Source organism: Argentina anserina, chromosome 7 (genome assembly GCF_933775445.1).
Source record: "Argentina anserina chromosome 7, drPotAnse1.1, whole genome shotgun sequence".
Lineage (NCBI taxonomy): Eukaryota > Viridiplantae > Streptophyta > Magnoliopsida > Rosales > Rosaceae > Argentina > Argentina anserina.
In genome coordinates, this window is record NC_065878.1 from 22,201,554 (window position 1) to 22,217,131 (window position 15,578).

At 38.4% G+C, this 15,578-nt stretch overlaps 2 protein-coding genes across 2 annotated transcripts; one reads left to right on the forward strand and one right to left on the reverse strand.

Annotated features, from left to right (window-relative positions):
* Positions 1-6,323: 6,323 nt before the first annotated feature.
* LOC126804150 (ethylene-responsive transcription factor ERF027) lies at positions 6,324-7,591 on the reverse strand. Its single transcript, XM_050531926.1, has one exon. The coding sequence runs from the start codon at positions 7,485-7,487 to the stop codon at positions 6,747-6,749; it is 741 nt and encodes a 246-aa protein (XP_050387883.1). The 5' UTR covers positions 7,488-7,591; the 3' UTR covers positions 6,324-6,746.
* A 2,257-nt stretch (positions 7,592-9,848) lies between these two features.
* Positions 9,849-11,611, forward strand: LOC126804163 (uncharacterized). Its single transcript, XM_050531940.1, is given in 7 exon segments — positions 9,849-10,009; positions 10,012-10,061; positions 10,300-10,370; positions 10,506-10,601; positions 10,772-10,879; positions 11,044-11,139; positions 11,266-11,611. Coding segments are annotated over 7 exon segments (867 nt in total). The 3' UTR covers positions 11,551-11,611.
* The last annotated feature ends 3,967 nt before the right edge of the window (positions 11,612-15,578 follow it).

The window sequence follows — 15,578 nt, forward strand, 5'->3', positions numbered from 1 at the left end:
ACATGCAGATTTTCACAATGAAGAACATAATCGTCATTTAATATTTATTAACTCATTGTAGCCTATTTTCTTCTATTTTTAACAAAAACCTATAAATACACTAAAATAACATAAATCAATCATAAATTAAATAACTAAACAAATGAACTAAAAATATGATACATATAAATATAGGATAATACGAGCATATCAGCTACACCCATGCATGGGTTTCAAACCCCTGCAACCTTTGGAATGTTAAATTCTTCAAGCATAAGAAACAACATATTTAAAAAATAAAAAACTCAAAAAAAAATTATGAATCCCATGTTTGCTATCTAGTGACCCTTCATTTATTCTTCTACCAGCTTCAGCCTTTTAATTACTGAAGATTAAACAATTGAATCAATCCAACGGTGACTAGCTTGTAAATAAGTGTTACATTTGGGAGGATGAAATCATGGGATGCCCGATGCCCCAAATCTAGGGCACAAACTTCGTCTAATTGTCTGGAAACTTTATTCAATAGTCAGTAGTACTCGTACCTTATACCCACCACCAGAGACCGAAAGGTCATGAGTCTTGAGAAATTAAAAAAAAATTGTTCAATTTTTGAATTGTTTAATTTGTTTAGGAATTTATTAATCAATATTATAAATAAGTATATTATTAGAAGGGATAAGAGTGTAAGTTTATAAATAATAAATAAAAAAATAATTTTTTTTACGATGGTTGATTTGCTCACCACAATCTTCATAATTAAGTAAAACTATTATACTATTATCAACTCTGACTAGTAAGTATAAGTATAATGGAAGATCTTTCATCATAGATCTAGATTTGGTTGTAGATCCTAATTAAGGCACTTCTAACAACCAGTACTTAAGCCCCCTAGCCGCCCCTGAAGAGATTTAAAGATCGATTGAGAAGTAAAAAATTAATAAGCCAAAAAAAATAAGGATCACATGCAATATATATATAGGTTCAATATTGATCTGCTCACCATTTCATAAGTATAATAATAAATAATGAATACCTAAAAATTGAATTCAAATAAAAAAATTGCACGATTATAGTTATGACTGCTTACTTTGAATTGAATCATGGTCAAGGAAGGCCTAAACACATATCTGCTATATATACATAGAGAACTGATGGTATAATCTGACAAGATCAGGTCACCCGTCTGCGATTTTTTTAAACTAAATTTAAGAGGGCATGCATGCATGAGTGAAGTGAGGGTACGATCTGATTTGAGGTATTGTCAAAATATATACAAGTTGATATAGCCACCAACCTTGTAGGAGTTGTAGCTATAATAATGATGATGCACTTTCTAGAAAAACAAAAAGGGCATGATAACATATATACACAGTGAACTGAGGGCACAATCTGAGTACGGTCAACTCTGATTTGGAGGTTTTAGATTAATCGTTGGACAACATGCAGGTAATATTCTATTCGCAGTAATCTGCTGATTTAAATACTGATTAAATCAGTTGTAAAAAATAGAAATAAAAATAAGTAAAGAAAATAATTAATTCTAATTAGCTGAATACCGCAAATCGACTATTGTGCGCATGCTGTCCTACGATTAATCCAAAACACGCAGATCAGAATTAATCGCTATCAGGTCGTACCCCCAGTTCACTACATATATACCTTAACATGCCTGTTTTGGCATTTTCTTTTTCTCACATGTTCTCAAATAATGAAAAGTGATGAGAGCAAGCACCCTTGAAGAAAAGGGTGTTGAAGCTCTGAGACTCCATTGCTACCCTATTTATATGTGCCTTAGATCATCTGTACATTTTCCTTCCAGTCATTTTTATAATTGATTTCGGCAGCCGCTTTTGCAACAGTAGTCGGCGATCGACCACAAAACTAATGGATGAATTGAACCTAGCTATATCTCCATCTCATTCATTGGCCATTATTCGATCCGACAGCTGCCAGCATTTGAAATTGGAATTTAAGCTGAGCTTTTTTTTCTTTATTAATTAGTTAAGACTTAAGAATCATTTCATTTCAGTACCTAATTTCTCTTTGGACCACAATTCTCATGTCCTCCTACTCCTAGAAAGTTCGTCGTCCAGAAACAAAAAAAGGAACAAAAAATATAATCTTCAAGAAATTGATGTCGATCCAGACATGCAACTCCTCTCCGCCTACTCTGCAAACAGTTAAGGTAGACAAGACAAGTCGGCTTTTTGCCTTGTAAAAGAGTTAATCATGATCCTGACCTATCTCTCTCACTGTTTTCTAATTAAACAGAGAACCCTAATGATCGAATGCTTATAGGTTAAGCTAAAATTAAGTAGGACAGCGGGCATTACTTACTAATAATGATGCAGGATTCGGGTCTTGCTAATATTGTACGACATGGCCGGTCATTATTCGGTATTCAGCGGCATACAATCATGCATAGATCGATCATGTATAATACAAGGCAATTTCAATACTCATCTGACTAATTATTTATGTGCGTGGTCCGTCATCTGAACTCTTGTGAGGCAAGTTGGGCCAACAGAATTATTAGTTAAGACCCCTCAAACCCTACCTAGAATCCAATCGATTTTCTCGATCAGATTTACGGTTTACCAATTACCAGATCCAGCCATCGTCAATAAAGACGGGAAGAGAGCTCGAGTTGGAAGTACCCTCATGTTCTTTGCTACAGAAACTATCGAAAGTTTGTTCTTCAGACAGAGAAAAGAAAGAAGAGAAAGATATACGTGGTGTCTGTCTGTATTCAGTAGAAACTTGGTTGGCATTGAGGATTAGGTTAATTATTGAAAAAAAAAGCGATAGATGAAACTACCTTTAGCTTTAATTGTTGGACGGTCAACCGGGCTCTCGCTCGTTAACCGAGAAAGTAAGCTTTTCCGGCCTCTGTCTCGATCTGTGCGAATTTGTTCTTGGGGCCGTGGGTTTTTTTTGTCAATAATGAAAGAAATGTGATTAAGCCTCAAGGCAAAGAGATGAAAATCCAGAAGAACAAGAGAGAAAAACCAAAACCAGAACTAAACAGAGGAAAAGAAGTGACAGCTCCGGACATAAACGAACACCGCAGAACATCTAACTTAAGAGGGCAGTGCAAAGAAAGTGCGGACATCAGAGTTTTTACCGGAATCCAACCACTTCTGGCCCTCATTTTCTTGGTGACGTTCTTGGGGATGGTCGTGAGCTTTGTTCGGCAAGAAAAACGTTGTCGAGGTGGTTAGATTCCGGCAAAAGCGCCGACGTCCGCACTTAGTGAACTGCAAACGTCAATTCTCGATTCTTTCCATATATATAAACACACATTTAGTCAATCATATATATGAATAATATGAGTCTCTATGTTGTTTCAATGTATATCTAGAGTATCGATGATGATTGTGGTATTCAAGTCTAAATTGTTTTAAGCATTAATCACTAATTTCTAATTACCAACCAGAGATTTAAGTAATTCTATCAAATGATAGTCGCTTGTGCTTTTTATAATTTTTGACATTTTAAATCATACATACAGTAATTTATATATATATTGGAAAAAAGATATACACATTACATTTAAGCACAGTGTTAAGATTAATTTGCGAAGAAACTTTGAGAATTTGAGGGAAACGATATGTAGTTGATACTACTACACAAAGCTTGAATCCAACAGGTAAATATCTACTCCCATATCCTCCTTTCCGAATTTGTATGAATGTGTGGAAGACAACAAGGCCGCACTCAGATAGTCAGTCTTCGGACCCCACCAAACACGTGGCAGCATTTTGTTTCTTTGTGAGAATTCACGTGGCAGCATCATGTTCTTGTTCATATATATACCCCAGGTTCCACTGGTTTTGCGACTCTGTTTTGTTTCTTTGTTTCGCTTTTTCCTAGCGGTTTCAGTTTGCCTGTATCTTCCCCGTTGGCGTTTGTGGCTTTCAATCGATGTTTATTCAGACCAAAAAAATATTGAGTACTGCTTGTCATCTCACCTAGGTCTACGTCTAACAGTATCTATACACATGTCCGGCTCTCGGCATGCATACCACTAGGCCCCAACCCTCTTCAAACCAAGTCAAATATCTTCTCTATGTTCTCTCCCATGAACATGTCAAAACCCATTCTCTTGAGGTTATAATTTTTTTTAGAAAAATAAAATATATATTTCACAAAAATAAGATTACAAATAATAGAATACTTGGTGGTAGAATTAGTTTTTTCACACTACATCCCACCAATACTATTAATCAAATAAGTGACATAATTATAAAAAAAACAATAGACATGAACTAAGAATATCTAATCCCGAACCAATTAAAACAAATTCTAAAAATAGTTGACAGCCTATTCACCGCCAATCTAAAAAAGAGAACCACTCCAATAACATCACATACCAAAACCTCTGTCATATTTGTAAAAAACAACTTTCCAATTACATTGACACCCCATTATAACTAATTTTTAGATAATCCTTAAAAATGACATGCACCATAAACATGTGCACTCAATGACACGACTAAGACCTTATATATGGACACCCTAAACCCTCGCTCAAAGGGGTGGGACGACAAACTTACAAAAAAGAAAGAAACAAAACAGACCTAGGCCAACAGACTCAAGCCCTCCTAAAAAACCTACTTGACCCAAACCCATGCCCAACAAGCCCAGGCCTAGCTCCAATAGATCTCTAGAGATGGGCAACCAACGAAACAACTGGCAAGTCGCCGCCACCACCTAACCACAACGCCATCACCTCGACGTCAACACGTGCCGCCGCCACCAAAAGACCACCTAAATCCACATCCAAGATGCAACTTACCATCCTTCTTCATATTTAACCCAGCAAAGTCATTGGAAAATCACCCATATTGAGAACAACCTAGACCACCGCCAACCGCCTTCTCTCCCCACCTCAGTACACCACTCCACCACAAGCTCCACCCGTAGACGGGACCTAAGCCGGCGAATCAGAAGAGGCACCAAAACATCACCGCCAAGCCATGACCACTGCAACTAAGAAAACAACAACAAAACACATGCCAAAACCCAAGCAGCCACCCTCTATCGATTCCCACAACAACCATCATTTCTGGGTCGCCAGATAACCCACCAAAACTTTCGTTCGACACTGGGTCGGTGGATGCGCCGCCGGATGGAAATCAAAATATTTTTTCAAACCCTACTTTTCTTCAATTTCTACGAAGCCCAAAAAGGTTTCACTTGTCAATATTCCTTGCAGGTTATAATTGATATCAACCGAGTTGTAATTTTCGATCTTCAACATATGAAACAAATTTACTGACCACTATTCTTGTGCCCACCTTTTTAAACTCATGACATGTGTCTAATTGCTCAATTATTATCTAAATATGAGTTGAAAAAAGACACATGTCACGAGTTTAAAAGGATGGACACAAGAATGGTGGTTGGTAAATTTATTTCCCTTCGACATATATGTTATAAGTAGTACGTACACTAGATATTACGATCTCCGTGACTAATCTTTAATAAAAAAGAAATATAGATGAAAAAGTTTACAATTACATACACAATAAGTAATTTAAACAATTCGAATTGATCAAACTCAATAGAAATCATCTCTGCATATCAAAAAACTAAAATCGACAGTTGCGTATACATAATAAGTAATTTGGACATTTTGGTATCATACTTAACATAAATCATCTCAGCTTTATCCAACGACAGTTGCACATTGTGAAACCACTTATCTTATATGCAGGCTATACAATTAGTCCTAATTGGTGTGTGGTAAAAAACTAAAAATTCAACACATCTAATATTCCTCTTTCAGACAGTTTAGGTCTTTGTCATATTAGACTAGCCAATAGCTAATTCACACATAAGATTAGATGCTGCAGCTAATTGTATTACCTTTGTTCCACACAGAAAGTATTAACATTCAGATGCTATATGCCTATATATGCGGATTACTACTGTTCACTTTCAGTTATTCAGTTTCCCCATCTCTTTCACAGGTGATGAACAAATCCAAGCAGACCAGTTATATAAACATACATCTGTATCACTGTATGCCCTAAATCCTGGGCAAAAAAATAGCCTCTTGTCCGGAAATTGACTTCTTCCTAGCTAGCATGAGTATATATAAGATCCGAAGGAGCAAATTTGGGGTCTGAATCAACTCAATCGAGGCATTTGGTCAAGAGAATTAATCAGCAAAGCACATACAATCAATCAACTAACCAAACAACAGCCGAAGATCCTCAATATATACATATCAAATTCATGGATATATATGATTATATATCAAATGTCAAGGTAGTAGCAGATAGTGTGGCAGCTGCTGCAAATGAATGATCGAAATGATAAAGCTAGTTTATCGATCAAGAACTGAATCATAATATATAGGATAGCAGCAAAAGCAAAAGCAATGAGCAATAATAGCTGCCAAATTCTACACGCAACAGTACAGATTAATCAGCTGCAAAAAAGCAGTACATATGCAGCAGCTGACTGCAGATCGATTTCAGATCCACAATGGCCGATCATCGATCCGGCCACCGAAAAACACACCGAAAGAAACTCAGATTCAGACACACATTTTTACATCCAGCCAAAGCCAAAATAAAAAGGAAGAAGACGTCTGCACACGCTGCCAGTACGTTCTTGATTTCGCTAATACCTGCTTATTCATAATTTAAATCAATCATTCGTATCATCGTAATACATACCCTCAATTGTGATCGGATAGTTGTTTATTGAGGAGTGACACTTTGGATTTTTGAGTGAGCTGTGGCCTCGGATGATTAATAGCTCCAAAGACTTTCTCCGTCCGAATTTTCCGGCGAATTATTGGCGGGTTCTCTCGGTGGGCTCAACAGCATTCCCTCCGCCATGTCCGCTAGCAAATTCGGCACATTCAGCAGCGCTTCCTCGTCCATATACTCTAGACATCCGCCACCGTCCTCTGATGACGTCACCCCAGCACCACGACGACCACGACCACGACCACATCGTGACCTATCCGCATTTTCACCCCGATCCGCCGATGAGCTCTCCCCCGCCCCAATGCTCTCCGCCCTAGACGCGGCTGCCCTAGCTGCCGCAGCCCTTATGTCACTGGCAGCCGAAGAAGCCGGGATCGGATAAGTGATTAGGGCGTTGGGGAAATTCAACGCAGTATCAGGCCCCTTTAGGGCGATGGCCGCCACGTCGTAGGCAGCGGCGGCCATCTCGGGCTTAGCATACGTGCCGAGCCATATCCGTGTAGACTTTCGAGGCTCTCGAATCTCGGACACCCATTTCCCGCTCCGGCACCGGATCCCTCGGTACAGCGGGTGTCTCCTAGGCGAAGAAATGGACCCACCACCGGTCGGAGAACGGAGGCCGTGCCCAGGCAAGGAGGAGAGGTCTTGATACCCTTGATCATTGACAATGGAGAAGCTGCTAGTTGGGGGAAGTTGAATAGAGAAAGGTGGGTTGGAATTGGAATAACCAGATGGCTGCTCATCATTTCCTTTGGGCACGTTGCCATACGGATTAGCCATAAAAATTCACATACAGTTGCTTGACGTACGTACTATTTTTATATATATAAGAAAGAGAGGGTCAAGTTTTGAATTGACTGGCTCAAAGTGTGAGGGGATAGGTTACAACTGACGTGCAATATATACGATTGCGGGGTTTTGAGGGCTCTGGGGAAGAAGCGTGGGAAAATCGCGGGAGCTAGCTAGCATTATATATGTTTTGCTGTGCTTCTTATAAACATGCTTATACTTTTTGATGTGATGAATGAGGCTACAAAACGCACACGTATTAACCGCTGCAAAGAAAAGCTAAGCAAATTAGCTGGTGTCTGCTCCCGTGCCACCAGGATCACTGTTTGTTTCCCTTTTTTTAATTGCCCAAGTGCACTGAAGATGATGTTGTTTTGCCAAATGGGGGATTTTGATCATAGTTTAAGTCTGATAAGTGCAATGTTGGGGATGATGTTGATTTCCCAAATGGCGTATTTTGATCATAGTTAATTTGATCGATCATGCTCGCCACTCAGCTACTTGTGTTTGTTTTGGTTTGACTGTGAGGATGTTGTGTTCAAAAATCAAAGGACCGAGAGAGATTTTTGCACATGCTATGATCTATTATATTCCCACTGAGAGAATCTCTTCTTTTAATTCAAATGCTGCTTACTTATTTTAGTAGCTTCAACTTCTCATGCTTGATTTTTAGAAACCAAAAAAAAAAAACTTCTCATGCTTGATTTCAAGCCTAAGATCAGTCGGGTGCGGTGGTTGCTTTGCAATCCTACCTACAAGCATTAGTCGTTTGATTCTCTTGTTCGAATTTGGAGACTCGGTCTATTGTTATAACAATTTTAAGTTATGAAACCACTGTTTCATTTACGCCCACGACAGTTTCTTTGATAGGTATATGTGTTGTCATTACATTTCTTGAGATTTCATCCTTTTTTTTTTATTTCGGATGAAGTCGTACTGTATATCCAGTTGAGATTGAATTACCAAAATGTGGTTTTGAAAGGTTTTCAACTTTTCACAGCCTGTCATTGTATCAAAGCCCACATGTCTCACACTTACCGTTACCATCAGGCTTAAAAAAAAAGTTTTATTCGGACTTTCCCCGTATGGTAACAACTAACAAATCAGTACATGCACTATGCTCATTGAATTTTATAAAAAAATTCCTCAATAATAATTGAATAACTAAGTAGTAATAGTTCTTATTTCATCGGCATCAATAGCAAGTTTCCAATACATTTTCACGTTTCTTTTCTTTCTTTTAAAAATATTTCTCTAACGTATAATGTCATCTATTGAACAAGGACAAGTGGTATGCGGTTCTTACCTTCTGTAGATAGGTGTATTCTTTAATTTAGATTCGAATTCAAATATAATTGAGGAAGAGGTTACAAATCCTTATTGAATATTCAAGCACTTAAGGCCTATTAGTCTTTAGCGCTAGCAAGTTTTTGGGACACCCCGACTAATCTAAAAAGAATTGGGGTTGGGGAATATAACGCCATCAACAGAGGCCACATTTGTGTAAGTTATGTCTAACTCGGACATGACTTGATTATTAATAACATCAACCTTGTTTAAAAATTAAATGGAAACAAACTCTTTGGAGTGTGTGAAAAAAAAATATAACGTGATAAACATATAGCATGATTAAGTATCCTAAGAGTATCTCAAACAACTTATTTAAAACCCAAATAATATCTATTATAGAGAAAAACTTTAATTTTTAGGTCTAATAGCTCCTCTAAGCCGTCATCTATAATAGAGAAAGTGAGAATAGAAAGAAGCAATATCTTTAGATTTGTAGAATTTTCAAAACAATCTCTAAACTTTATTTCTTACCAAAACAAATTCACTCTTTATCCTAAAAATAACAAAAAAAATGATTTATCATTCATTTTCTAGTCTTAGTATAAATTATGACATTATGAGATTCAATTTAATTTTCATTTAATTATACACATTTACATTTTATTTTATACAATATAACATATCAGCTGTTGGAGTTAAGACTAATTTTTTTTAGAGATTTGGTATTTTCATCATCGATAATAAAGAATTTTAAGAAGATATGTTTGAGATATTATAAGGGTAGTGCTATTAATACACACTTTGACACATCATGACGTTATCGACGCACCATGTTTTAATCACACACCCAAAAGAATAGACCTATGGTCAATAACTCAATATGGTGTGAGAAGAGATTCTAGGGGTATTATCTCTATATTTGAGAGTCGGACGTAAATAACTGTGTTATGCAAACAACGGTAGAAATGTAGAATAGATTCTTATCTAAAACGGGTGATACTTTTTGTTATGGTCAAATTATCAAACACGATTCAAGAGCAGATAGCTCATTCTATCCCATCCATGGAGGCCATTCGATCGACCGTTCCAATTTTCCACACGAACCCTGTTTTCTTCACCCGCAGGCCTGTTAGACCCATCAAGCTTTCCATCAAGCCCCCACCACCTGACTTCGATTTCAGGTCAGAGATATTGGAAGACTCAAGAGCCACAATTGCAAAAACTCTTTGAGTGGAAATGGATTCTTTGGAGCCGTTGGCCGTAGTATAAATTTGGGTAAGAAATAAAGACGTAAAGAAGTAAACTTTGTTTATAATGTTGTAGTTTGATTGCTTTGACATACAAATATTCCGATGGGTGAAAAATAATCTGTAATCTTAACGGTAAATGGAACAGCTCATCGATCTGAATTCGAAGGTTTAACTTTCCTTTTATGTCATACTGATCAATATGGTGGAATATTCCGTTGTTTATGTGATCATGAATAACTCTTAACTGTGTAATATTATGGCAGGGGGTCAAACTGCTCTGGCATTACGCGTACTCTTGGCGGTTTTCTCTTCTAAGAGTCCTTTCGGTGATGAGGTACTTAGGTAGTTGGCTTGAGTTAAAATTATTAATAGAGTAATGTACGACTGAAAATGATATTGGAATAGTCGGAGATTGAAGTTATGATGTTGTACTCTGCATATCAATTATGTTTATGACATTATTGGTGAGCTTTAATTGAATTGATTGCATTTCCGCGCTGCTCGAAAAGCATCTGAAGAAGTTGGTGCTCAGATTGTTCTGGGGGATCGCCCAATTGAGATAACTGTATGCACAAATTTAGACCCTTTCAATGTTATGGTTAATGCTATATATAGTGTATAGATTAAATGTTGAATCTTTGATGTGGAAGTTGGATTACTGGATTAGCAATACTTGTTGAGGACATTTATACTGCAACATTGCTTCAGTTGGTTATATACTATGTGTTTCTGTAGCTTGAAAGGGCTTGGAATTCTTTGACATGGACAGAGAAATTGAGCTTAGTAACATCGGTTTTTCGTGGGATAACATCATCATCTGATATGTCCCAAAAGAGTCTCGAGGTTAATCTCTTGCTATTGTTGTATTACAGACAACCAGTAATTTATAATTTCACAGCTAAGAGAAATGTTAGTTTTACAACTAATTGTCAGACTGATGATACATAAGAAGCAAGAGCTTATTATCAGTGATTTTTTTTTTTTTTTGCTTTTAAGTTGTATTGTAGGAATCAAGTACAAGTGACACCACATTTCAGCTGTATGAGCAGCTGAGTTCTTCATACCCCTCACTCCTGCAACCTCTTATACATGAACGAGACACCGTAAGTATTTCGATCAACACCAAAACCTCTGTAATTTCCAACAAATGCATGACATAATTTGATGTTAGTGATTCTTAATTCTAATGAGTGACTACTTTATAGTGAATTGTGCTATTGTTTTCTCAGTACCTTGCATGGTCTTTAAAGAGGAGCAAAGCTGTCAATAAGAGTAAGAGAGTGGTCGGGGTCATCGGAAAAGGGCACATGAATGGTGTAATCTATGCACTATTGGCTGACTCCGGAGAATTACGGTTTCGAGACCTTGTAGGAGGACAGAGGCCCTCATGGAATTCTATTAATGATGCTGCTTCTGCTAGCTGGGTTGTCAAGTTGCTCAAGGACTTGGTTAGAGATACTATCATTGGCATTGTCTTGTGGGCATTATATGAGCAGATAAAAGGTGGATTATAGAGTAAAGTACACATTTTCCTGGTGTTAAAACAGTGTTATACTCCACACATTGTTTTGGAATCACAGATAGGTGAAAACTTCTACCTTGCAAACAAACTTTCATGAACCAATTGAAAACGGTAAATTGGGGGTTGTTGGATCCAAGCTTATTATGTTAAAAGCTCATGTATACAATTAAAAAGATCATGTCGATCCTAATACAGCAATTGAACTCATTGGCAATATGGCACATGTGAGAATCACCAATTTTTTTTTTGGTTGAGAAGAGGTACCAAAAAGAAAAAAAAACATGTTTGGAAATGACCAAATCTGGGGGATCGAGCTTCTCGTAGCCTTGTCTTCGGGTGTGTCATTGATCTGGGGAATCAAACTTCTTGTAGTCTTGTCTTTTGGTGTGTCAGTTTAGTGAGACCTGCACATAACAAGTCAAAGTCAAATGGTCAGCGGTGTGCCGGCCTTCGACCCTCCGAAGCTTAAGTTAATATCCGGTGTGGAATAAGTTCGAGAGTTAATGACTTAGGAATACGTTACTTCTTTTAGGTGGTTTAGGCAGCCTATTTATAGGTGCACTGGGGAATGTGCATGACGCTTCTCTCGATGTGTGAATGTGTTCCAGTACATTGTATCTATTTTTGAAGGCGAGTCACCGTAGGTGGCGTTAATGGCGATACCCGAGTAAGCATAGGGGTTATCGGACCAACATGTCTGCACAGCGGCTTCCAGGTCTCCGGCCACCACTCCGGTGACCGGAGCAGTAGAAGATTAAGCTAGAGATCACCTTATTCATGGGGTGGCGTTAACAAGTCCCCTTGGGTGGTGAGTTTCATATCTTCATCTTCGGCGCAAATATCCGAGTTTAAGTTGCTCGGGACCCGGGCCAGCCTATATGTGGCCATGTAGAGTGATCTAGGACCCCGGAGTTAGGCACATGGATTAACTAGCGCGATCAAGGCGTCCATGGATCTGGCGTGACCTAAGTATGCCGGGTCAGGTTCTGACCGCCCAGTCTGGTGCCGACCGTATGGGGCACCCATAGATCTGGTCAATGACCTCTGCATCGAACACATGAGTTAACCAGGTGCGCCTGCGTCGTTGACCTGGAGTGTGGCATAGGGCTTGGCCGAGACCTCAATGTTAGACAAACGTTAACTAACAAACGCAGTTAGGCACGTGGGTTAACTAACATCAGAGCGTCCATAGACCTAATAGGATCTCGGGGTTAGACTCGCGGGTTAACTAACACACTCAGAGCATCCATGGATCTGGAGAGTGGCCCAGGTCGGTGATTTGCTTTATTCCAGAGTTATATGGCAAGTCTCCAAAGTCCCCATTCAAGAAATGTCTCCCACTACAACGACCGAAGTCCCCCGGCGCGAGTGGCCAACTCGCCCTGGAGGCTTGGAAATTAATGTAGTGGAAAAGCGTGGGTCCCTCGAGGACGTGAAGCGACGGTGACGTTAAAAGCAATGATGGCGTATGGGAAAAGGTAGAGGATCGAGGGGTTAAGAATAAATGCGCGCGCGTGGGAAGGGTAACTGAGGTGGTATTATAATAGTGGGGCACGTGGCAATGATTCGAAGGCTGGGGCATTTTTAGTCGAAGGTGGGGTCATCCCTAGCGGCTATATATTGAGGGGTGGAATCGTTAGTTCTCATTTGTGAAAAGTGTTGAAGCAGAAGAGGAGAGAAATAGAAGAAATTTTGACGATTGTGATCGGAAAAGAGTAGGTATCTCTGCATTTGCAACCGCGGGAAACGCTACGTCATTTCATCCACTACAACTAAATGTATCGTTCTCGTTTCTTTACTGTGTTTACTTATTTGGGAGTAATGAGCCATATTTCTAGTGCCAAATGTTACCGGAGCTAAATCCGGAGGATCGAACTTCTCGTAGCCTTGTTTCCGGTGTGTTAGCTCAGTGGGATCTGCATACAACAAGTCAAAGTCAAAGGACCAGCGGTGCGTCAGCCTTCGGCCCTCCGAAGCTTAAGTTAATATCCGGTGCAAAATAAGTTCGGGAGTTAAGGACTTATGAATATGTTACCTCTTTTAGGTAGTTTAGGCAACCTATTTATATGTGCAATGGGGAATGTGCATGGCCCTTCCCTCGATGTGAGAATGTGTGCCAGTATATTGTATCTATCTCTGAATGCGAGTCAACGTATGTGGCGTTGATGGTGATACTCGAGCAAGCAGAGGGGTTGTCGGACCGGCATGTCTGCCTACTAGGCTTCCAGGTCTCTGGCCACCGAAGCTGAAGGAGATTAAGCCGGAGATCACCCCGTTCAGAGGGTGGCGTTAACAGATAGCTACCAGCGAAATTCAGATTTGAAACACCTCAAATCCTCCTCAAGTCCTTTATATCCAATGATTCATACTTGTAAGTGTGGCGGATCCAGGATCTCGTACATGTCTAGGCTAATGATAAGTGCAAAAAAAAAAATTCTTCTATACATATATATATATTTTTAAGGCCTGGAACCTAATGGAATGATCATGAGAGGAATTGAAGTGTAGAACTATATTATAAGGAAATGTTTGAGTTTTTTTGCTCAACTAAATGCTAATAAAAAATGGAAATTTAGAACAAAAATGAGAAAAAAAATACTTTAACCAAAAGAGGAAGAGGAACAAAGGTGTAGAAAATTGCAAGGAAACAAAGTGTACATGTACAATGAGAAAAAAATGATGTTTGCTTCTAGGAGAATTCGAACATCACACGAACAAGATACAAGTTTGGTTGCATGACCATTGAACCAAAGTAGAATCACTACTTAACATGTAAGCATTTAAAAATAGATTAGATTTCCGTCTGGGCCAGATAGCCCTCTACATGGATCCGTCTGTTTATACAACCTATCTGGAAAAGTATTCTTTCACAATACTCAGCACGAGTGATACTTTTAGCGACAGGAGTTTATGTACAACTAAGAATTTCTCTACTTCCTAACCGGAGATGTACAAAACGAAACCTGGTATAACACTAGTAACAGTAATTGTAAGATATGGTACAGATTCCTACAGTTCTTTGACAACTAAAACAGACGAGCCTGCTATATTTGGTACGTCTGGTAAATATTCTTCAAGCTTAAATCTATGGGCGGATTTTGGCTTCCTAGGGCAGCCGCTGGTATTATGTGAGATTGTGGGGTATATATGATCTAATGTGTCATGTAATTAACTACAGAATAAGGATGTAATCAAACGATATCGCTGACAATTTTCCATCCAGGCAAGACAATTAAGTTTAGAATGCAATCAAAAGTCCTAAAACACTCGAGTGTTCCTTCTCTGTGACAAAAGGAAGAAAGAAAAGTCCCATATACATAATTGATCCTTAAATTTACAGCGTTTAATAATTTTGTGCTCATTATAGCATGAACGATTGATGCGAACTTTGACATTAATATCTAGAAATGGGGACTTATAAAACCGCGAGTGTTGTCTGATTTAGTTTGTTGAGTGTTATTAACGAGAATTTGGACGACTGATGTAAAATAGAATTTAGTGGAATAATTTTTAAAACCGTGTTGGTTTTAGTGACCGTAGTTTGAATAGACCTGGCCAAATTATTATTATTTTTTAAAAAGAGGGGTTTGGAATCGAGTTTAGGCGAGAGCCCCGTGCGGTTCTATTTATTAAAATGATAATAAAATTTTGTATGTTAGCTAAGATGAATAGTAAAGTTATGATGAAAACAAAGCCAACCACAGCAATCCACCAAATGGAAGAGTTCTCTCAGGCTGGTGGTTATTACAACTTTGCCAGTAATTTTCTAGACATTTACGGAGCTCGTTTAGTTTATCAACGCGTGGTGTCTAATCATAATTCTTGTGTAAGACAAATCATTGATCGCTAGCCAACCGTTTCGTTGCATGTTTAGGTCGTTAGTCATTAGGATACCGTTGCATTGGTAGTTAACTTTTATCTTTTTTTATGTTTAAACTACAAGTCTCCAGACATTATGTAATAACCATATTTTTCAAATAATATTTAGTTTGATATGAATTCTATAAAGTTGTGAAATTC

Excerpts from the sequence above, each read along its gene's own strand:
- LOC126804150 (XM_050531926.1), bottom strand. The coding sequence starts at position 7,487 with ATGGCTAATCCGTATGGCAACGTGCCCAAAGGAAATGATGAGCAGCCA.